The sequence below is a fragment of the Phocoena phocoena genome, chromosome 11 (genome assembly GCF_963924675.1).
Source record: "Phocoena phocoena chromosome 11, mPhoPho1.1, whole genome shotgun sequence".
NCBI lineage: Eukaryota > Metazoa > Chordata > Mammalia > Artiodactyla > Phocoenidae > Phocoena > Phocoena phocoena.
Genome location: NC_089229.1, coordinates 68,796,144 through 68,821,194, shown reverse-complemented (window position 1 = coordinate 68,821,194; position 25,051 = coordinate 68,796,144). Strand labels below are relative to the sequence as shown.

At 34.5% G+C, this 25,051-nt stretch overlaps 1 protein-coding gene across 1 annotated transcript in view; it reads right to left on the bottom strand.

Moving 5' to 3' along the window:
- The window catches only part of ADAMTS20 (ADAM metallopeptidase with thrombospondin type 1 motif 20), a 207,035-nt gene that overhangs the window by 78,067 nt on the left and 103,917 nt on the right, over positions 1 to 25,051 (bottom strand). The window contains exons 16-28 of the mRNA XM_065887659.1: positions 23,985 to 24,080; positions 21,049 to 21,215; positions 20,764 to 20,893; positions 15,683 to 15,809; positions 13,934 to 14,144; positions 13,634 to 13,798; positions 12,971 to 13,135; positions 11,869 to 11,988; positions 10,782 to 10,889; positions 9,571 to 9,735; positions 9,185 to 9,475; positions 8,182 to 8,343; positions 6,716 to 6,892 (exon numbers count right to left, since the gene is read on the bottom strand). Of these exons, the coding sequence (XP_065743731.1) occupies positions 6,716 to 6,892; positions 8,182 to 8,343; positions 9,185 to 9,475; positions 9,571 to 9,735; positions 10,782 to 10,889; positions 11,869 to 11,988; positions 12,971 to 13,135; positions 13,634 to 13,798; positions 13,934 to 14,144; positions 15,683 to 15,809; positions 20,764 to 20,893; positions 21,049 to 21,215; positions 23,985 to 24,080 (2,084 nt within the window). The remainder of the gene's footprint in view (positions 1 to 6,715; positions 6,893 to 8,181; positions 8,344 to 9,184; positions 9,476 to 9,570; positions 9,736 to 10,781; positions 10,890 to 11,868; positions 11,989 to 12,970; positions 13,136 to 13,633; positions 13,799 to 13,933; positions 14,145 to 15,682; positions 15,810 to 20,763; positions 20,894 to 21,048; positions 21,216 to 23,984; positions 24,081 to 25,051) is intronic.

The window sequence follows — 25,051 nt, the reverse complement described above, 5'->3', positions numbered from 1 at the left end:
CATATGACCCAGCAATCCCACTACTGGGCACATACCCTGAGAAAACCATAATTCAAAAAGAGCCATGTACCAAAATGTTCATTGCAGCTCTATTTACAATAGCCCAGAGATGGAAACAACCTAAGTGTCCATCATCGGATGAATGGATAAAGAAGATGTGGCACATATATACAATGGAATATTACTCAGTCATAAAAAGCAACGAAATTGAGCTATTTGTAATGAGGTGGATGGACCTAGAGTCTGTCATACAGAGTGAAGTAAGTCAGAAAGAGAAAGACAAATACCGTATGCTAACACAAATATATGGAATTTAAGAAAAAAAAAATGTCATGATAAACCTAGGGGTGAAACAGGAATAAAGACACAGACTTACTAGAGAATGGACTTGAGGCTATGGGGAGGGGGAAGGGTAAACTGTGACAAAGCGCGAGAGAGGCATGGACATATATACACTACCAAACGTAAGGTAGATAGCTAGTGTGACGCAGCCGCATAGCACAGGGAGATCAGCTCGGTGCTTTGTGACTGCCTGGAGGGGTGGGATAGGGAGGTTGGGAGGGAGGGTGACGCAAGCGGGAAGAGATATGGGAACATATGTATATATATAACTGACTCATTTTGTTGTGAAGCTGAAACTAACATACCATTGTAAAGCAATTATACTCCAATTAAAAAAAAAAAAAACCCAGTATTTGTTAAAATATAAAGATATAACCCCTTCCAGTACTTTTCAAGAAGCAAACGACAGAATGGAAAATGGAAATTCATCAATTTTCAATAAAATTTTTTAAAATAACTGGTATGATCCAATGATTTAAAAACAATGACTAGTTTATAACAGGAACATCCAGTGATAAACTTTGCTATATGGAGGTATGCATTTAGCAAAGTAATTTTTTCAGCTATGGAAGCTACTGAAATCACATATTGGAATAAACCAGACTTTTGAATTGCTCTAACAGTACTAAAACAAGATTTTCAAACTAATGAAACATTCTACCACTTTTTAAACATGAGATGAGTACAATAATAGTTCACTGAGAGAAAAACTTTATTATCCATAAAATTAAAAATATATTTAATATTCATCTTATCCTTTTAAATTTATATGTTCTATAAATCACATTTATATAGTAGTTTATGCTTGCAATGTATAGATATATAATAATATATAAGGGTATGTGATCAAAATATTTTACTGAGAAATGTACATATAATTAAATATTAGAAATTGTCTAAAAAATGTCAAATAGACTCTTTAAAGTGTTAATGTTTGACTCTGTTGTAATTATATAGGAACTAAAATCTGATTTTCAGTCTACCGAAAGTTGACACAAAATTATAACAAAAAATTAGGGATGTAATAAATGCACTAATATTAACAATGCCTGTATATCTCATACAGCACATAGATATTGTAGAATACTGAGACTGTTCTTCTAAAACATCTAAAAATCTATTTCCAGAAATTCTTAAACATTCTGAAGCATTATGTCTGGGAAAATAGAATTACAATGGAAACATGACCATCCATTTTCTTCATATAAAGAAAAATATAGCAGTATCACCATTTCATGTTGACATGTGTTTTAGAGTTATTTTAAACTCTACATTCTAACTTCACTCAACCAAACACACTTACAAGTATGTTTTTTTACATTCTTATCATTAGATTATCTCCTTAAATTTTTCCTAAGTCACACATTTCAAACCTGCAAGGTCCATTTATATCTCCAAAATTATTTTCAAAGCATCATATCTAGGGCAAACTATAAATCAGTCTACATTCTCCCTTTCGGTGATTCATGAAATTTATGCACACAGACAAAAAAAAAAGATGCTGCGATTAGGCAAAAACTAACCTATTCTTCTAGCACAGAGACTTGGACGCCCCTCATCTCTAGCCAGGTTATAATGGAATACCTCCTTCTAGTTAAGGCTTTCTAGAAGGATCTACTGGAATAATTACTATGCTTTCAAATACAATTCTTATTACCAATTCTTGGATAATTATAATCTATTGAGCCCCCGATATTATGAATCTTCAATATTATAAATCACAAAGTTGTTACTGAAATAAGATAGGAATCCCATTCTGCTTCTGATCATCTGTTCATCTGGTACCTTCACCACTAAACTGCAAACTCCTTGTACACAAGGACTGTGCCTGATTTATGTCTAGTGACTAACACAGTGCCGAACATGTAGGGGATGCTCATAATTTGGGGGAGAGCTGATGAATGTACCATAGAATGATATGGCAATATAATAAATGGAAACATTATTTCAACAGATTTCTATGATAAATTGGAAATAAAATAGATTACCAGTCTGTTGCTATACTTGCGTGTATCTTTTCCAAATTTACGAAAATAACTGATTACTATAAATTGTTTTACTGAACACTCCACTTTACAAAGAATTGACAGTTTCTTGAAACCATTTCCCCACACATTACCTTGTTCCCCTGGCTGATTCTGGTCTTAGGAGCAGTGGAGCCAGTAACAAGTTCCTTCCCGAGTACATTACACCTTGAGTTCCCACTCAAGTTTAACAGGCCACAGTTTAACAGGCTGCCTGACCCCTCTGCTTAGTCCCTCAGTGTTCTTTTGTTACACAAAACTGTTAAATTGACAAACTGCAGATTTACTAGGTGTGTACGGCTACCCCATGCTCATTTCTGAAAGCGCCTCTATTTGTCGCATTCTGTTGTATCATATTAGAAATTTAGTGCTCTCTCTCTATATATATACACATATATGTATATTTTAACACAAGGCTACAGGAGGGTATTATTTTAAAAAGAGACACTTGGGAAAAAGGACTAGCATCAAGAGGGTTCAAGTATCAAGCTTTCCTTTTTAAAAAATAATTTTCTCATTTTTAGAGGAAAAAACAATCTTGAATGGGAAAAATACTCTCTTTACCTCTGTGTGATCATTATTAACCCCAGAACACAATGGAATACACATCATTTTCTTACCAAACATGAATTCATTTTATGTAGGGAATAAAAAAATATTCATTTTATGTAGGAATATTCTAGGAAAATAAGTCACTTAAATGAGGTTTAGGGGGAAATAAAGATAAGTTAATATAAATTTATTTAAAGAGCATTTGCTAGAATAGTTTATGTTACATGTAGTGTCCCTTACAATATAAAGGAAAAATAAAACTTTTACTCATCTTTTAAAGACTACCCTGGGCAAGAGCACATCTATTGTTAACTTACTAAATAAATTTGCTTACATCACAAATTTTTATTCATTATTTATAATATATGAAAAGAATATTAAAACTTCTAGTATTTAAAAATTGATAGTCAACAATAAATCTTATTTTTAAATACCAATGTTAGTTTCTAATAGGATTATCTGAAAAATAGCAGTAGCTTATACATATACTCAGTAAAATTATGAAAACATATACTATTCAACAATTGAATGTTTAATAAGAAAAATTAACAATTTGTTATTTAATAAAAATACATCAAAATAAAAGAGGCATTCATTATAATACAAGATCTGTTCAGTGACTTAAAACATTTTAGGTATTGATCCAAGGAATGAAAATATAACATACATGTGAATTATGCAAAGCACAAAGCCACAACACATCATTAATAAGCAAGGGTTAAAATACAAGCATTTCACATTGACTAATCACAAAAATGCAGTCATTAAATTAACAGACAGACGTTAAGATTTATTTATTCCTTTCTTTAATCATGCTTATAAATTATTACAACACAAGGTTTCCAACATGGAGAAAATTTAAATGTATATTTACAACTTTTCTCCTAGTTACATTTTAATGAATTAGCACTTGGTATTTTAATTTTGCTTTAAAATGAAAAGTGTTTAAGATTTCATGCCATTCATATATGTGTGTGTGTATATATATATATATATATATATATATATACACACACACACGTATATATATACATACACATACATTTCTTAATTTTCTAACCTAGTAAATAGGATCTGAAATTAAAGTTATACATGAAAGAATATCAACCTGATATGTTAATTAGAGGTATTCTGAAATTTGGCTAATATGTAACAACACTGAAAGAGGTAAAGGGTTATATCTGGTTTTAACAACAAAACTTCAGATCACTTAAACCCTTTTAATATAAAAGGCTAATTTAAGGAATAAAATTCTTCATATAATAAGAAATCCAGGTACTCTAATGATATATATTTACTTTATACCTATAAAAAGTTAATAAATAAAGTTTATAAAAATTCTGATATATACATCTACTGTGACTTTTAAATTTTTATCTTCAATTTATCAAAAAAATTACAGTTCTTTCCTAGTGCAAAGACTGAATTAGTCAATGAACTCCTTTGTGGAACAGACATGTATTAAATAATTGAAGACTTTTATATTTCTGTCTTATATTTTTTAATTTGTGGTTATTGTTTTCTTGGTCATTTGTTTATTGTGAGGTTGAAAAAAGTTACGTCTACACAGAGTCTTTAATGAACATTCAGGTTTTTCACTTATGAAATCATTTACATACAAAAAAATAACATGACACAAATATATTGGAATGTAGTATTAGATATTATTCCAATACAAGAAATATTGTGTGATGTTGTACACCTTAAACTTATACAATATAACCATATATATCTCAATAAAGCTGGGGAAAAATTATGTGAATATTACAGTGAATATGTAGAGAAGATTGATAAACATTAAGGTATTTTAAAATGTTAAAGGATCAAAAACATCTAAAACTGACCCCAAATGAATATTTGCAATTCTAATATGCTATAACTTTAAGTACATTTTACATTAAATTTTAAAAGTTTTATAATGTTATTAAATAGAACAGGAGTCAACAAGCTTTCCCCAGAAAGGACCAAATAGTAAATATTTCAGGCTTTGAGGGCCAGTCTCTATTGCAACTAATGAACTCTGCTTTGTAGTGCAAAAGCAGCCATAGATAATACATAAAAAGTTGTGCATGACTGTGTTCCAATAAAACTTATTTACAAAAATAGGCAATGGGCCAGATTTCATAGTTTGCTGACCCCTGAAATAGAAAATCTGATTCAAAAGCACTTAATTTTAGGAACTTCAATATCTAGCACAAAGCAGGAGACATAAGTAAATGTCTAATGCTTCGTGAATTAATGAATTCATGAACGAGTGGGGAAAATAAAACCTTCGTGTCTTCTTTCCTAATTGAGGCAAAATTCCAAGAAGGCAATCTATGGATTAAGTCTTATTAAGAACTAGGCTTGCAAATTAAACCAATAAAATGAAAGAAAATGTAACAGAGATATAGTAAGGAGAAAGTGAATTTCCAATCTAAAATGACTAACAAAAAATATCTTTATAGTGAGTTCCTACAGTATTTCACATCTCTCCAACTAAACTGTAAACTCCATAGGGGTAAGAAATATGTCTTTATTATTCCTGTAGCACAGTACCTAGGATATAGCAGATGGTCAGTGAACATTTTATTAAGTAAATATGTGAATGCTTTCCATAGCAAAATACGTTTTTTGTTAGTTCCTGAAAAGTAATGGCTCTCTACTTCTAATGCAGCCATTTAACTTTAAGACCCTCCTATAAAGTTAAAATGTTCTGTTGTTTTGTATCAGTCACACTGACTCTAAAGATGAATTTCAGCCTGAACTGGAACTTGACCTGTTCTTCAAATAGCATGAATTGAAACAGGTTTACATTTCATCATAAAGCTTTGACTTGGGTGAAGTAAAACAAGTGTACACATCAGGGTTGGATATAAAACCAGAGTTATAATTATTTTCCAAATAAAGAACTGTTTAACTTTATAAATTTAATTATAAATAGATTATAGACTCCAATCAGTTTTTCACTTGAGAGAAGTATACTTAGTTGTTCATGATTTAAAATATCAAAAGTGACCAAAATGCTAATTTCAATATATTTATATATTAATTATTCTTCAAAGCCTGGTATTTGAAAAATACTAGAGGAAATTAATCATTCATAAATATTTATGAATTTTGTCTATGGCTCCAAAAAAAATAAAAAATTAAAACAGTTCAAAACACAGTAACTCCACACAGTGGAAGAAATGAATATTCTGATAAACTACTATATAAATCATACTTTTCCATGATGTATGTGACAAACTGTAAACAATTAATTTACTTCGTGTAAGTAAATTTCTCTAAATATTTAATACAATATTTTCACATTTCCAAACAAAATACTAAGTTTAACAATGATAAAAACAAGAATGTTACTTGCTTTTAGATCAGTTATTGGACATTGACAGACAAAAGCCACAAACAGTTATATACTCAAACAAGACACAGCCTTAACTCGCCATTGTTATAAGCACAATGTTAACATTATGCACAAATGTAAATAGTAAAATATTTCCAATTAATTTGTGGGCAAGCCAAAGGTGTACTGGAGAAAGATACTGCCATTAGTGCTACGGTTCAAAATTCACTTATAAAAAAATAAATACATATAAAACTATTATATATATATATATATATGTATATATTACAGTACTTGAAATTGAATGATTCTTCTTTCAAACTATCAAGCCAAGAGGGCCAATGGTCTACTTTAAAAAAACATCAGAAGATAAAATATGTGCATCACAATTTATGAAGGGAGGAAATTAAAGTAAAAGGAACATAGAAAAACAAAACGAAACAGAAGGATAAAAATAAGAATACTATCGTACCGATTTCCATGGTCCCCGATGCCATGATATATCATCAGGGCAAGCATGCACATGACATTGTACCACACTAGGTGGCTTGTTTAAGATTTCACAGTTTTGCTCTCGTGACATTTGGCCATTGGGAAATAGACATATTACGAATCGTGATTTTATTCCTCCTCCACATGTTTGTGTACACTAAAAATAAGAAGAAAAATCAAAACTATGTGGCTTCAAAAAGAATATTATATTGCTTTATTCAATGTTGAGTACATAATCAGTATTGCTAGAGTTTAAAGTTATCCTTTCTTATAATCTTATAATTATAAGAAATATATAAGAATATATTTACATTCTTATATAAGAAATATAAGAATCCTTATAATTCTCAACATTTCTTCCTGGGTAAAAAATAAATCAAAGTTTTAGTTCTACAATTTTTTTAAAAAGACAAAATTTTGAGAATTGGTACTGTAATAGGTATTAACTACATAATGTATGGTATCCTATCAAAAGATGACTGTGTAGCCATGAAAGCTAATAAGGGAGATCAAAATTTATAAACATAGAAAGATGTTCAGTATATATATATTACATGAAAACAGCAGATGGCAAAGTGGCATGTATGGTATGAACCTATTTCTGGAACCCATACAGAACAAAAGTCTGGCAGGAAATGTATCAAATGTTAAAAGTTCTTTTCACAATTTTTCATTTTATTTGAATTTTCACTATGAGATTTAACTCAGAAATTAAAAAGTTACTTTCATTTTGGAAAATAGTAAAAGTACATTTTAAAGAGGTACTTCCTATTTATTAGCACCTGGTCAGAGTGTATCTTTAAACAATGATTTCCAAACTCCTTATGGAGAGAAAATATGTACTAAAATCATTCAGCAAAAATATCTGACTAATTAAATTAGGCAGTTTGTTTTATTCATCCAAAGCCAATATAAGTCTTTCTTCTTTCTCATGCATAATATAGGTGGAATTAGTATTCATTATAACCATTTTTAAAGCTATCTTCATAATCCCAGTGCCTAAAAGAATGCCAGGACATGAAGAAAGAACTCAATAATTGACAGCTCTCCATTTAAGATTCACCAAATGAATGGTTCAGCCTTCATTTGATATGGATATAAACATGCCTATATATCACTCTAATTGTCTATATCCGTCTAATTTTCTAAGAAATTAAAACAGTAATATACTACTTTTAGAGAGGTTTTAGTAGGTCACAGACCTATTAGCTAGCACAAAGGATTCTGTTAAAAATCTGGAGTATGTATTTCCTATCATGAATGAGTGATTTATACCATGACACAATGTCTATTAAAAGAACATATTTTTACTGACTCAATTAAAAAAAATCTTTTCTCTCTAGGATAGTGAAGTAAGATTATCCAACAGTAACAATATGAAATGCTTAACTTTCAGTCTTGGGAGATGTCATAATCTCCACAAGTTTAGGAGATAGTATGACTTACTTCTCCCCAGCTTCCGTAGCTCCACCGTGGACAAGGCCCCGAATCACAGTGCTTTGATTCTGGGGGTTTGGAGGCTGCATTGCAGTAACTGGCACTTTGTCCATTTTCATCCTGGCAAACCACAGCTCTACGCTGAATACCTCCAGCACAACTGCTAGAGCACTGAAAAGGATGGAACACAGGAACACACAAACTGCAGATTCCATGGCACAAAATTACATCAAAAAAACACCACAAAAAATCAGTACTTGGACTCAAATTCAGGCTCTCCACGTTAAAACCCCCCTCATTGGAATAATAATTTGAATCAAGAATATCTGTCAAAAAACACTTGGGTTGTTTTTTTTTCAATACATAATGTGTTTTATTTAACCCAACATAACCAACACTTGGGTTTTAACTAGTGGTTTCATTAGAATTTGTTGATGGAAAGGTGAAGTTTTAAAGCTTGCAAAAGGAAATTCACCCTTGTCCTAAGTGTTAAGTAAAAAGGAATTAAAGTCTTCAGGTCTCACTAAGAAGGAAAAAAACCAAAAGATAATGTTAAGTTACTAAACTTTCACATTGTTTTTCTTTTTTGGTATCTTTACTCTCATATAAAATATGAACCACAGTTGTACCTTTTCTAGTAATCATGATTTTATTCCAGCTTACTGCACTGCTATCAGAGTAATTTCTGGGTTTTGGGGGCTTTTTTCTTCATAAACACTGGTAGTCTTAACACTTAAAAGATTTTCTTTTATTTTTACTATAATAAACTCTGAGATGGTTTTCAAGTGCATTCCTCTGTAATCATAATATCACGTTACTGTATAATTCAATAAGAACTCTGGGGATTTGTAATCTGCATCAAAAATTGCTTAATCCTTTTAAGATTTAAACTACTGATCTTCAGAAAAATTTAGCATTAAAAGCATTTGATGTCATTACATACATATCTGTTAAAAGGCCATATAACATAACAAAATTACAGAATTAGTATAACTCAATAAAGAGGGCTTACTGATCCCCATGGTCCTGTTCTCCACTGGTTTCCTCTGATTGATGGATGGACCCCCTGATTTTGATTATCTTCTGGTTTGTGAGTTAATGGAAAATTCCTGCCTGGTAAATGGCTTGGCTGCTCAGAGGAACTCGGAAAGTGGCTGTATGTGGGAGGGCAGGCTGCCAGGTTACATTCTTGTTCTATCACAGGGCGGACTTCAGGGTCACAGTAATTCTCATTAATTGGCTGATGATAGTTGATGCATAAAACTTGTCGAGTTGTTTTTCCATGGCCACAGGAAGCTGAACACTGATCACAAATTCAGCCAATAAACTACATTATCTTAAATAGCAAGTATTATATTTAAATTTTTCATTTCATTTTTTTCACATAAAAATACTTACAGGTGACCAATTCCCTGTTTGCCACTCTCCACAAGGGCTAAAACAGACAGCTATTTCAGCTGGTCGGGGTAAGTGGGCACAATATGATTCATCTGCTATTCCATCGTGAGCATCACGACAGCTTACATAGCGGGCTTGATTCCCTCTTCCACAAGACACAGAGCACTAACAAAAATTGAATAATACCAAGGAGTTATACAGGACATTTCCACATCCCTTACACTTGGCTGTTGTTCAAATTTCTAAACCTCAAGTTTATTGAAAAAAGTTAAATTATAAATACTATCACCTGGAATCATTTCTGAGTCAAAGACAGGGCAGTGAATATCCCAATGAGTTTAGAAAATAAATTTTACAAATCAGATATTTGTGGTAATGAAACAAAATACTCAGCTTCTAGGAATATTGATTAGTTGATTGCCAAAATTTAAAAAAGAACAGAAAATATTTTATGTAAGAGAATCTTAAGATATCATTTAAGATAACTTTTGAAGACCTAGGTAATAGAGTAGATAGGCTCTCATAATTAAAATATTCAGAGAATATGTGAAACTTAAAAATATATCTTTCATATATTTTCATATATCTATCTTTCATATATTTAGTATATATTATCATATATACTAAAGTGAGTATATACTCCGAATAGATTAAAGGCTTCAGTTTAGAAAAACAACATGAATATGTGGTAGTTTAAATAAAGGCTGATAAAAAGCATCACATCTGCTTCTCATAACAACCTGGGACATAAATATTATCATCCCCTGAACTGGTTTGCAAGGCAGAAATAGAGACACAGATGTAGAGAACAAACGTATGGACACCAAGGGGGTAAAGTGGGGTGGTGGTGGTGGGATGAATTGGGAGATTGGGATTGAAATGTATACGCTAATATGTATAAAATAGATAACTAATAAGAACCTGCTGTAAAATAAAATAAAAGTTAAAAAAATAATCAATAAATATTATCATCCCCATTTGGTAGATCAGAAAATAGAGCTAGAAAACTTAAATTTCTTCTCAGAGACACAGAGCTCTTGAAAGGCAGAACAGGATTTAGTCATTAAATTATCTAATTCTAAACCTTATATTCATCAAAATACCTGAGAATGAATGCATACATTAATTTGGCAAATCTGTAGCAACTATTTTGTGGATGTCTGAAAGGCTCCATAGTAGAAACACTGTACCTCTTAAAGGAATTCACTTACTGGGGTCCAAGAACCATATCGCCATTGTGCTATCTTTCCCATGGGAAGGGCTGGTAATGAAGTGGCCCCAATTTTAGGGATAATTGGGCAAGGTGTAACAATACAGTCCTGTTCAAAAGAAAAATGGGTCTCACAAAACATCAATGAATTAATTAACATTCTGCTTTATACTAAATTCTATACTTCATTTCATCCTCCACATATATAAGTAAAGAACATTTGCACTCTAAACTACAAAGAAGCGATGTAAAGGTTTATATTTTTCAAAAGTACAAAATATGGGCTTCCCTGGTGGCGCAGTGGTTGAGAGTCCGCCTGCCGATGCAGGGGATGCGGGTTCGTGCCCCGGTCGCCCCCGTCCGGGAAAATCCCACATGCCGCGGAGCGGCTGGGCCCGTGAGCCATGGCCGCTGAGCCTGCGCATCCGGAGCCTGTGCTCCGCAACAGGAAAGGCCACAGCAGTGAGAGGCCCGCGTACTAAAAAAAAAAAAAAAAAAAAAAAAGTACAAAATATTATCAAGGGCTAGAAGTGGATAGTATGACTCTGAAGGCTAAAGTTTGGATGATTCTGCCTGATGGTTGAAAAGCAAAGAGTAATAGTCCTTCAAAAATACCACTAAGCTGAAACCTCCTGAATGAACACAGGAGGCTCCCTTAGGCAGTATGACACGCTTTAGAGGTTCAGCCTTCTGCAGTTCAAAGGATGGAAATATAAGTTAAATGAATGATCCAATGGCAGATAAAGAGTAAAAAAAATGCATCAATAAAGCTGGCAAAACCAAGAACAATATACTTTCTGATGCCCACATACCTTTTGTAAAAAATATTTATTTATTTATTTATTTGGCTGTGCCAGGTCTTAGTTGCAGCATGCAGGATCTAGTTCCCTAACCAGGGATTGAACCCAGGCCCCCTGCATTGGGAGCACAGAGCCTTTGCCACTGGACCACCAGGGAAGTCACCCACATACATTTTTAAGGCATAGAAGTTTAAATGGAAAAAATACGTATGGAAATAATTTTAACATATCAATAGTCCTCCTGTATCAAACATTTTTGTTTATAATCCATGAAGAGGTGTCCTTTACCTGCCTGTCACTTGGGCGACTAGCTCCATGGCACACTCTATCATCTAGCACTGTACTAAGTAGCTCATTGACACATTTCACAGCACGCATCTGGTACCCCTGTCCACACGTGGCTGTGCACTGAAAGAATATAAGCAGATACCAAACACCATTGTTCAAAAATTACATAAACTTAATTTTCTTTGTAAATAGACAGTTAAGAATATACTTTCAGTAGATATTTTTATTAGTCCTTTATACCAGATTCTAGACTTAAAATGAGCAAACTGAATCAACACACATCTTTATTCAAATTTATGGAGATGCTAATAAAATAGTGAAGTTAAAATGGACAATTATTATATCTTTAAAGTTATCATGTAAAAATATCAATAGAAGCCTGATATTTTGAAGGCAGAGTCAATACAGTTTAGAGAAACTAAATACTTTTCAAAATCGACCTGGTGCATGCATGTCATTTAATACGCGAAGTAAATTTCAAAGAGATAAAGGAAGAGCATAGGACAGAGTTAAAGGGCACATGAGAGAAATGTTTCCCAGCAACTGTGGCAACCTGTGTAGGATAATAAGCTGCCCACCCTCATCCAGCAGATTCCTAGCCGCCTGTTTGGCAAAACTTCCCAACAATGCCTACTCTAAATACAGTAAAGATAATAATTTAGACACCGAACATGAAAATGTCTATAGTTTAAATAAAGCGGATGAAAGCATAAAAAATTTTTTATTGAAGTATAGTTGATTTACAACATTATGTTAGTTTCTGGTGTATAGCAAAGTGATTCAGTTATTTATATATATATTCTTTTTCATATTATTTTCCATTACGGTTTATTACAGGATATTGAATATGGTTCCTTGTGAAAACATAAAATTTGTAGCATTTTTCTTAACAAAACTGAATTAAAAAGCAAAGCTAGAATATTTACCACAGCAACATTAGCAGTACTGACAAAATTGTGCAGGTAGGGATTTACATTTCAGGAATCTTTTTCCAAAAAAACACCCAAATTTAGATGCAGCCACTAAAGAGTGAATACACCACAAGTTCTGTGTTATTCTGTAATGATGGATTACAGTAGAAAAACCCTTATCATATACTCACAGAACTCCATGGTCCTACTTGCCAGGAAGCACATGCATGAAGCTCACATGGTCTCAAAGACTCAGGCTTGGTGCTTGGATCACAGAAGCCATCACTCAAGTGATCTTCATTCAGTTGACACCACACCTGCCGCTGCCTTGTTCCTTTTCCACATGTAACAAGACACTGTAAGAATACAACTGACCATTATTTTCAGTATTAGTCAGCACATATACCTACAAAATATATAATGAATGATCAATTTGCATATTCAAATACAGTTGAAAGACCATTCCTAAGGACATTTTCCCTTTACTCCTCAGAAAAATCAGAGATATACACGGGGTAAAATCAGCCATCCCAAACTTCTGCTGCCCAAATCCCAGTGCAACATCCATTTGTTCCAGAAACAAAGGTACAAAACTAACCTTAGAACAAGTGTATATCTCAGCCTACTGTGGACACTATGAAAGTGGTTATAGATTAAACATCAGTATGTCATTGTTGGCCAGATATTGTAAACAGTTAAAGAACGAACCATTTTTAAATGTTTTATACCTTGATAAAGTTATTTACCACATGATAAAATAAATTGAAATATTTTTTTGAATTATATAGCCTTCGATTGCAAAGCTCTCCTACACAATGTTATAACAGTTCTAAGCCTCATGGGTTTAATGTTACCTCACTCCACTCACTAGTGGCCCAACTGGGACAGGAAAATTCATTGCAATTCTCAGTTGTCACTCGGGGAAGTTCCTGGCATTCTCTGTCAGCAAGACGGTGGCCAAAGTTATTTATACAGTAAGATTCTCGAGACCTCTCCCCTCCTCCACAACTCCTGGAACACTGATTAAAAAAAGAAAAGTGGTGACAAATGGACACAAAATTAAAATTTTAACAAAACTTTAGAGTGACAAATATTTAATTAGAGGTAAAAAAAAAAAAGGAGCAACTTTTCTTAAGCAATCTTTTTCTTTGTACCTGGGACCATTCTGAATAATGCCACCTTGTTAAGACACAGTCACCATGGCAGGGTTCTCGGGTCGGAGGTTTAAGCTGGTCACCACAGTAGTGGTCATCTACTGGAACAGTATGTCCTTTATGAATGGAATACTTCATACAGTGGATGTCCAATGACTTATATCCTTGACCACAAAGGGATGAACATTCACTTTTGCCAATGATGTGCCACCTTCAAAAAATGATGTTATTACATTTAGGAGGTATGCCAATGAACACAATTTAAAAATGGATTCACAGAAACTCAGGCATATCATTCATCTTTAAAATTTTGTTGCAATTAATGGACAAGCTACCTAAAAATATTTGATGTATCATTGATTTAGGGATGAAAACTTCTTAAACATCACAGAGCCCAAACTTTCATTTTATAGATGAGAAAATGAAGACCAGAGGTGCTGTACATTCAAATGGTATGAACGCCTGACTTGTCAGAAATCTTACTTTTTTTCCAAATAAAATCTAACTTGCACTCCAAATACATAAACATGGAGTGTCTGGTTAAAGACGGAAGTAGGGAACCAGCTATACAGGCACTTGGAGGCAGCTTTGGAGGTCCTAGGAACCCACGCCTCCCGCTAGACCTTTGAAAACAACTAGTTGAGATCAAGATTGCTCAGTTACGTAGTAGAAGATTTAAGACTAGAACTGAATATATTTGACTCATCATCAGGGAGTGCCTCCCTATGCAACCTTTATTTGACTGAGGATCAGGGAATATCTGGGAATATGACTACATCAATAAAGATAAAGCCTTTACAAGTTGGTAAACTTGGTTTTTGTAAGGCATATCACATTTTCTCATTAACTCAAGTAATCTATTTTTAGACATGTTTCCAGGGAAAACATTTTTTTCCACAAGTAAAATCTGCCAGTTTGAGCCACATTATCTCAATTACAGTCTAGCAATCTCTCAGACAATATGAGTGCACTAGTACAGCAGATAAGAGAATTCATGGAGTTCCTTTCCATCCCACCTGCACCTCAAGGGTTTCACTGTGCTTCACTCTACTGCAATGTAGAGGATGCACCTTGTACAGGCTGTTCTGTCATTAGCCTTTCACTATAGGCCTTCAAATACCACCATAAATACATAAAAATTCTCATCCTTGCTGAGTCAAAGAGGTTCTGGCCATCCCTGAAAGTTGACTGTCACCTGCTATATGGGGGTTATTGCTCTTAGCTTCACTCTAAAACCCATCACAGATAATCAAATAACAAGAATTTTAGAAGAACAAACTTTCTGCCATGATCTAGGATCACGTTCCTAACGTTTAACGGACAAAATGCTGATAAGATATAGAAATCAATTTATTGATTAATCCTCAAACTTTAAAAGTTTATTGGTTCATGAGTTCAATGAGAATTATAGGATAGTGCTACAAAATGTATTGTTTCAGATCTTTAAACCGTAGGTTTTCAGATTAGAGTTTTCCTGTATTTATTTTACAGACAAATTTGATTCGATTTCTTACACAAAATATTGAGGCCTCTATACTGGAACTCAGCAAATACTATGAATAAAAAACTCAAACCAATTGCCGAGTTTCACAATAAGTTAGTGAGTCTAAAGTTTTTTAACCGAAGGGGCAAAGGATAGACATTAATTACATGTCCACCCTGTGAGAGGCACTACACTAGATGCTTACATCTTACCTCACTTACTGATTTTAACCTGGTTACATTATACATTATTTCTCTTTTACTTACCTTAGTTCACAGTCTGTATTGCACCTTTCAGTCACCAACAATGGAAGTGGTAAGTGGTCACATCTTTGATCAGACACTACCATATGATCACTCTTACGTACGCAGATAATTTTTCTTCTATGAAGACCTTGGCCAAAGCCAAATGAAAATTTAAAATTAAAGGAAAATTCACATAAGGAGATGTTGCATAATCATTTACTTCTGCTAATAGCCTGAAGGATTAAGCTAAGAAAGCAAAAAAAAAAAAAAAAAATTCCAACATAGCATACAAATAGGCTAGCATATTGATCTAGTCAGGAATGACTTTCTGCAATAAGCAAGCTGAATCCTGAAACACTGAGGAGTTTGCTTAGTAGAGAGACATAAGGGAAGGTGGGACAGGTGTGGAGTAGAAAGAAATTTATTATAGCTGTATTGAAGTGTTGTTAATAGAGAACTGAGTGGCCAGGGTCAGTGCTGACGATACATGATACAGGATACACAATACATGATACACTACACCCCTGTTCCCCATTATTTGCTTCCCTTTTCCCTGTAACAAAATTACAGTCTCCACTTGCTACAGTGTTACTATAACTTCCTATAGGAGGAGCAGACTTCGCTGCCCATTGACATCAGGCTTATGACAACCACCTGTAAGGGGATGTGACCTATTCCAGTTCCAAGCAGAAGCTCTAAAAGCCACGGTATGCTTCTGCCAACTCTCTTTCCCTTTTCCCTCCGTCTCTAAAATAGCCTTTCCCAGATGGGGCTGATCTTTCAGCCTGGAATCATGAATGAAAAAGGCAGTACGGACAGACTTTAGTTCATAATAATGGATCAATTGTAATAAATGTGCAACACAAACGCAAGATGATAATAATAGGGGAACTGGGGAGAGAGGGTATGGAAGCAGGGGGAATATGAAAATTTTCTGTACTTTCTGTTAACTTTTCTATAAACCTAAAACTTCTTTTTTTTTTTTGCGGTACACGGGCCTCTCACTGTTGTGGCCTCTCCCGTTGAGGAGCACAGGCTCTGGATGCGCAAGCTCAGCGGCCATGGCTCACGGGCCCAGCCGCTCTGTGGCATGTGGGATCTTCCCGGACCGGGGCATGAACCCGTGTTCCCTGCATTGGCAGGCGGACTCTCAACCACTGCGCCACCAGGGAAGCCCTAAACCTAAAACTTCTTTAAAAAAATAAAGTCTATTAATTTTTTTTTGAAAAATGACATGGATGCAGATACCAAGCTGGAGAAGAGTCAGAGCCAATTAGCAGCCAACACATAGTATGAGCGAGAAATAAACCTTTGTTGTTCTAAGTCATTGAGACTTGGCGGTTGTTTGTACGGGGCATAACCACAGCAAAAGCAAACTAAGAGAAGCCACAGGGGCCAGAGTAGACTGAACTTTGCACTTTCTGCAATGAGGAGACAGGAATAAGTTTAAGCCATCAGTGCCATGATCAAATTTCTGTTTTATCCAAGTTCAACTGTATACTTTCAGTTAGTTAAACATGAACATGCATTTTTATCTCTGCTCCTTCCTAAATACCATCTGAGGTAACTATAAAGAATTTTGAAAAGGCAAAAACCTGAAGGAACAAAAAGAATAAAGAAGGAAACACAGTAGGCAAGAAAAGGAAATTCTGAATATGAAAAGAAGATGGAAATAACTATTGTAGTAGAGCCAAGGAAGCTGAAATCTAAGGCCGTGGAGGAAGAAAGTAAGAAACAAACCATTCATGCCACAGAATCCAAGCAAAGTCCAGGAGTCAAAAACACCAGGTTCCTCTAAAGAGGTGAATGTGTGAGGGGCAGGCCTGAAAAAATGGAGAAGTGACTGAATACTATTTATGAAGATCGGTCAGATTCCTACCTTCTCATCGAGAGCAGCACTGTCCAATAAAAACATGACGTGAACCATATGTAATATTACATTGTCTTGTAGTGACATTAAGAAGTACAAAGATAGAAGTATCCAAATATCCAAATAGGATCATTTCCACCTGATAGCAATGTAAACATTATTGATGATGTATTTTACATTCTTTTTTCATACTAACTCTATAGAATTCATTGTGCATTTCACACTTACACCACATTTCAATGGGCTAGCCACATGTGGCTAGTGGCTACCATATTGGACAGCAAAGCTCTAGAGAAGGTGAACTTGAGGGCACAGACACAGCAGCTGAGGGAAGTTAGGGAGTTGTACTAAAAAGGGAAGTTGTACTAAAAATAGGGGTATTCAGTAAAAGTCCCATACTGAATGATGAGACCCAGGCCCACTGGGCTCTCCCACCATTTCCCTCTGGCTCCAAGCCAATTTTTATGGTTTCTCCCATCCCCTAACTGACCATCAGAAGATGGGAGAATTCCTCTCTTGGAAAACTCTTCAGCCCAAGAAAAAAGGTCAAATGACAATGACATTTGGGGCTTCTCCCCCAGTGACACAAGAAAGGGCTACTTAGAGATCCAGTTACTCTATAATGAGGGTTGACTTATCTAACCAACACAGGACTTTCAGTTAGGACTTTAGTCTTAAATATGAACAAACAGCAAAGGATCAGCAGACACTTTAGGAAAGTCACTCACACAAAAGAGACCAAAAGAAGCAGAAGCAAAACAGAACTAAGATGAAATAGATATGTCAGGGGGCAGAAGAAACTTACAAGACTAAGATTAATACTCTCAAGGACATGGGTCTTGCATCCATGAAACAAAAGCAAGCTGTTGAGAAGAAACATTAAGAAAACAAGGTACATTTGGAGAGGAAATTAGGAGATAAGAGATCAGTCCAGGAGGCTGGATATCCAGACAATACAAATTTTACAAAGATAGGAGAGAAAATTTAAAGTGAAGAAATTATCAAAGAAATCATGCACAAAACTTCTCAAGTCAAAGAATCTATGTTTCCTGATTGGAATGCCTCCTAATTACCTAGGAAAATAGACGAATAAAAAAGCTACACCGACACACATTGTCTTGATAGTCCACACCAGCAGAATGAAGGTGGGGAGAAACAAAACTTCCACATCAGGAAGTATCATATCCAAGCACAGGAAATCAGAAAATGAGCCAGAAAACAAGATTTTCAACATTCTAAAGGAAAATAGTCTAGTTTAGAATTTTATATGAGCCAAGCTATCAATCCAATGCGCGAATAGAATAATGCTATTTTCAGAGAGAAAAAAAATTTCAAAAACCTGCCTCTCTTTCTCAGGAAAGTACTGACAGATATGTTCCCCGCAATGGAGGAAATAAAAAGAGGAATTCATAGGATTTAGAACACAGGGAATCAAATACATAAAAAAGGGAAAGTGCATGATGACAGCCGTGTAACAGGCCTGAAAAGCAACACGGCCAAGTTAGAGCAGGAGAGAAGAGGGCCACAGGAGCAACAGATGAGGGAAAATAAAGGAAAAGTGAAACTGATACATTGAATAATGTGCTTCAAAATATTAAGACAAAATTTATAGCACTCACAAAAAGTTGGGGGACTGATCATTTTCAGTATACAGGAAGCAAGTAAACAAAACTGAAGAAACTTCACTTTAAAGAAACCCAAAAGTTACACACACACATCAAAGGAGCTATAATCATAGTATATGTTGTGGCAATTGATTTAATAGCTCCTTTCCTCCTGCACACAAGAGAGCTCTCCTGGTTCAGACTTCCAAACTATCTCAAAATGCCTCGTCCCACCTTTCATTTGGATCTTGTTATTTTTTATTTGGTGTGTTCCCCACATTTTAGAATGTTCTTTCACTCAACTGTTACTTAGGTTTCTTCTAGCTCCCCATATCCACTGCCACAGACCAGCTTACCCAGTTATGCTGGAATGCTTGTCCCAGCTCCCCAAACCGAAATTCTCTTCTATAAAGCATAACCAGGGTCTTTCGTCAAAATGAATTCCTCCATCTCCTGTGTTCCTAAAGCTTTGTTCCTACTTACAGCGTTGTCCCAGTCAGCCTGGCATCATCTACTTCAGTCTCCCTCCCCGGAGACACTGCTCAAACAGGAATGCCTGTTTCCATGCTATCATCTGGGCACCCCTGTCCCAACACCACAGGACGAAGTCTGTGCCTTTTTTTGAACGGGATACCACAATTTCTTTGGCACCTTGAGGTCAGTTTGTTAAAATGTCCCGCATGTTTCCATCATCTGTGATCACTGCCTCTGGCCACCTACCTTCTCTCAGCTCTTTTCCATACTGTTCTGATCTGCCTCTCTTCTGACTCACTGCTCCCCTAATTGCCAAAACTTGTCTCTAGTCCCCATCGGAACTACCTTTCCATTCTATACAAACTTCCCTATATCTTCCCCTTTCATCTCCTCAAACTGCCCCCTCCATCTTTCCTGGGGTCTTCTCCGTGCATACCTGTAGCATTGCATTTACCATTTAAAACTAAGATGACCTACACATGCCTCTGTTTCATCCATATGACTTTAAAGCTTTCATGCAAATTCAGGGTCCTAATAATCCAAAACAAAGTAGCCTCTCAATAAACATTTACTGATTTGCACAAATGTAGCATCACACAACTAGGTATTCGTAATTACAGATTGCCCAAAGACACCAGTCTCTTCATTTGCTTTCTCTACTACAAATTTCGCTGTTTTTCCATCTCCCTCTGTATTCCTTTCAGTTACCCATCCATCAGTACAAACACATTTCCTTGTGGTCAGGGAAGGGAAATAAAAGAATGAGAGAATGTTGACACTCCAACACTAAAAGAGGGAGATGGGTGGCTGGGAAAGTGTGTTGAGGGGAAAGGACAAGAGGGTGGGTATTTCACTGGGAAACAGAGTCCCAGTTAGAGAACCCTTCTGTGACGGCGAGAAAGAGAACGAGGACGTGATAGGGAAGAAGCAGTGATGGAGAACGTTGAAAAGGGTAGAGATAAGGGAGGCTGTTAAGTATAAGAACCAAAGAATAAGTGGGGAGAAAAGCAGGAAGAGAAAAAAAGACAGAAAACCTCTGTATGTCTGTGTGGTGTACATGCGTGGATTCCACAGGCAGTCAGACTCAAGAGCACTCCAGATTATACCAGCATGCAGAGCTGAACTTTTGTCTCTTTCATTTAATACCAGTGTACCTTGACACATTTTTGTACAGTCTTGCCATGGTCCATATGGGTCCCACGTGAACAGATCACTCTTCTCTTCCATGGGGATATTGAAGGAATAACGTACATCAGGGTTGTAGAGATTACCCACACATAAAACCTCAATAAAAATACAAAGGAGCATACCATTAATTCATAAAAGATATACTCTTAAAAGATATAATTTTTATGTTTAATAATAAATGCAAAGCACTTAAGCATCATACTTTACTAACATGATTAAAACTGTCTTATTAACGACTACTGAGAATTTACCTGCAAAAGAAGTTCTTCTTCCAGCCGATCAGTACTATTAATTCTTTCAATCGAGTTGTTTGAACCACTGTATTCAAAAATAGCTCCTTGTACGTTGATTTCCTTTTTGGACATACTTACAACAAAATTCCCATTCAAAAGAAAATTCCCTTGAGTGTCTGATAATGCTGTAAAAGGAGAGTACTCATGAAATAGCAAAACCACTCAATGGTACAGAAGCATTTTTAACTTTTATAATTCACATCCTTTTTTGAAATTAGAAAATATAAACATAAATTAATATGGAGGAAATAAACTTTATTTTACTGTAAAGTGGTATCTAAGCCATATGCAGGGAAACTTCAGCACATCAGCCAAAGACATGAAAATAAATTCACCCCATAATTTTTCCTTCTGAGAAGGTCATGTTCCACAAGGTGTGCAGCTCTGGGAGAGACACACAAGAAGTGGGAAAACAGAAAGAAGTCATGCACGGGCCTGCAGACAGATCAGCTAAATCAATCCTGGTCACCCATGGTGAGGAAAGAAAGGGCAGCCAGACTGCTGCGGCATTTCGTTAATGCTTATCTTGGAAAAAATGTACAAAGCTTCAACACTCTAGCGTCAACGTTCTAAAAGGCCATGCCTCTCCACTCCTCTCTCTGAAAACATCTGGATCTTCTTCATGGCAAGGCATTCATCACTGCTTACGCATACGTGAGTGACTGCTGCTTTTCGGAATCCTCTGACCTCTCTCTCTGTTCTTACCCCTTCTTATTCTCTCTTTTTCCCCAATGACAGGTATTAATATCAGCCTATCAAATATGTATCCTTATGTCTATCTATATACTAATATTTACATATGTATATAATAGAGTATGTAACAATATGTATTCACGATTTGTTATTTTTTATTTATTTATTTTTTTGTTGTTGTTACTTTTTAAACGCAAAAAGTACATGGTGTCCACAGTGATGTGGTAGTAAAAAGACCACAGAATTTGGTATTAGAACAACTGGTTTAAATTCAAGTTGTTCCAATTAATTACTATGTGATCTTGGATAAACTACTTGCTTCCTAACTGCATAAGAGGAATAATAAAAATTCTTACCTCACAGGCTTTTAATCGGAATCAAATTTGGAAAGTGTTTGTAAAAGTGTATAAACTGTAAAAAAGCACTGTGCTTTTTTTTAACTTTCAAGAGGATATATGATATTTTAAATTTTGTACTAATAAAAACTCCATATTAATAAAATACATTTTTGCTGCTTTACTTCTCAGTGGAATAACTGTTTTGGAAAACATTTGTTTGGTCTTCCAGGGAACCCCACCCAAAGCATACAAATTACCTATGATTAAACTTACTAAATACTACACACCTCAAAGCAACCATGAAGGGATTACTGCCAAAGACATTTGGTGTTCCTGTGTCTGTATGGACTATTGTGATTGTCTTTATACATTGCACTGAATTCAATGAAGAACAAATAAAGTTCCACATTTACCCTATAAAATTAAAATCTGGACATTATCAGAAGTGTATAGGCCTATTTAAGGGACTACCAGTTACATTAAAACTAAGGGAAATAAACAAAACTTTACTGAGAAAAATTGTATACATTTCATTATTTTTAGTTACCAAAAGCAAATTTCATAAATATAAATATTTTACAAGTCCTTTCTAATGACTTCACATGTTTATTTTGCTCACTCCATTTAGATTTTGATATTTCCATTAGTAGTTCTTTTACAAAGTATAGTGATACTTTATTGGTGAACATTTCCAATTTTTAAACTTGGGCAGAACCCAAATATCTATATTTGGATCCTAAGAGAGACATATTAAATTATCTAAAATATGGTAGCATATATCTATGTATATGCAAAAAGAATTGCAACTAAATGTAAAATGTTAAAACATTTACATTTGATTTTCTTTGGGAAATTTTTTGCATTTTTTATAGAGGTGAAATTGACATAACATAGAATTAACCATTTTAAACTGAAGAATTTGATAGTACTTAGTATACATTCACAATATTGTATAACCACCGCCTCTACTTAGTTCTAAAACTTTTTCATCATCCCAAAAGGAAAACCTGCATCTATTCAGCGGTCGTTCTCTTTACAATTGACTCTATAATGCCAAATATAATTCTTGAGATAAGCTGTTCATTACATATTCAGATTTCAAGTTAGAAGAGTTGATTACTTGGGCCAATATTTCACATTTCATTAATGTGAAGCAGGTACTTTCTCATTATCAGCTTTGCATCACCAGTTTGGTGAATTACGAATTAGTCAATATTAAGGTATTTATCAGACACAAAGAAAAGGTTTGTAAAGCATTCTTTTCATCTCTGGGCCTAAGTGAAATTCTTTAAGCCTAAAAGCTAATTTCCAAAAATAAACAACAACTGAAATTTATACTCTAGAATTAGCTAAAGGACAATATACTATAACTATACTCATTAACATCTAAAAATATGAAACCATAGTTCTTTCTGCCTTTCTGTAACGTAAGAGCTTTGTAAAAGTTGTATTTAAAGACTTTTGCTACATGGTAAAGACATTTAAGAAAATTCTTTAAAACATTTAACCCCAAAGAGGTCTATAATTAACCTTAGATAAAGATAGAAGGATAGAGGATTTTATTCTAAATACACAACACAACTTTAACTGAATATAACCTCTGGTTTTCTAAAACACCCTCATGGGAAAAAACATTTAATTTACTTTCCAGAATTTAGTTAAGGATTTTTAAGATAGGATATGGTGTGTAGCTCAAAAAGAAATCACACATAGGGAGTCAGATGACTTAAGCTCAGTGTGAACTGAAATTGCATGTTTGTTCAAGGGGCTCTTCTTGCCTTCCAAGAATTTACAGCACCCACAGACCTCTGTGAAATTGCACACGAACCACATACTGGCTGCTGTTTAACTAAAAATGTTTACCCAGGTAATTGTCATCTTCTGGTTTTCCAGAATAGCTGTGCTGAAGAATATCAATGTTTGTTGCTCCTGGGGGAATCTTTACAACGACATTATAACCTGCAATAGAAGTTTACACAAGTTAACTTTCACAAAAAGCAGAACAGACAGGAGGCTAGTACTGCTGAAAGAAAAATCTGAATAGCATAGCAGACTTAATTTCATTTTATCTTTGAAAGATGATATCGTGCTTATTCTTCTTGAATCAGTGCCTTATATAAATTACTAAGGATTAAGAAAAAGTGGTTGTTGTCTGGAAATACACAGTCTGGGATTCTTAAAGTACATTTCTTAATTACTCTTACTTCTAAAATTCTGAATATAGAATAAGAATGAAACTAGTATTTTAGCTCCTGAACTATTTAGTACACATATTCATTTAAAATTTGACCAATACTTTTACATCTTATACTTCCTAATGAGGAAAAAAATTCTAAATGCTATTCACAAGTCCAGGAGATATAAAAATAGGTAGTCATTGCTATATGTGTACACAGACTCAGTGAACAGCAAAATAATGAAAGTTAAAGAGAACATTTTTCTTAAGCTTTTAGGTTCTAGTGTAAGCAAGAATCCCTATAGCTACCCCCCAAATTTTACATTATTTTGTAAAGTCTACTAACAAATTGTCAAGAGAAAAGTAAAAAGTTTACTCAAGAGAAATGAAAATGTTTCTGTTTTATGAGACCAAATTCAACAACACTGGCACTTCTCAAAAGATGAGGAAACACTATATCAAATATACATTAAACAAGAAGCAACGTTTCTCCTGCACTAAAACCACTCATGTCACAGTTTTCTGAATACTCTCAGGTTTTAAGTCAACAATTAATTTTGCTCTAGTGATATTATTCTAAGTTTTTCCTTTCCCTTTTTAGGATTTTCCTCTTTTATTTAATATACAAAAGGAGTTAAAATTTTTCGTATGTACTGACTTGATAAATATAGAATGAACTTAAGAAAAGGAAGTTTTCAAAGAGCTTACGTTTGAAACCTTGATATGAAATTACCTTGCATGTTTTTAGAGCAGC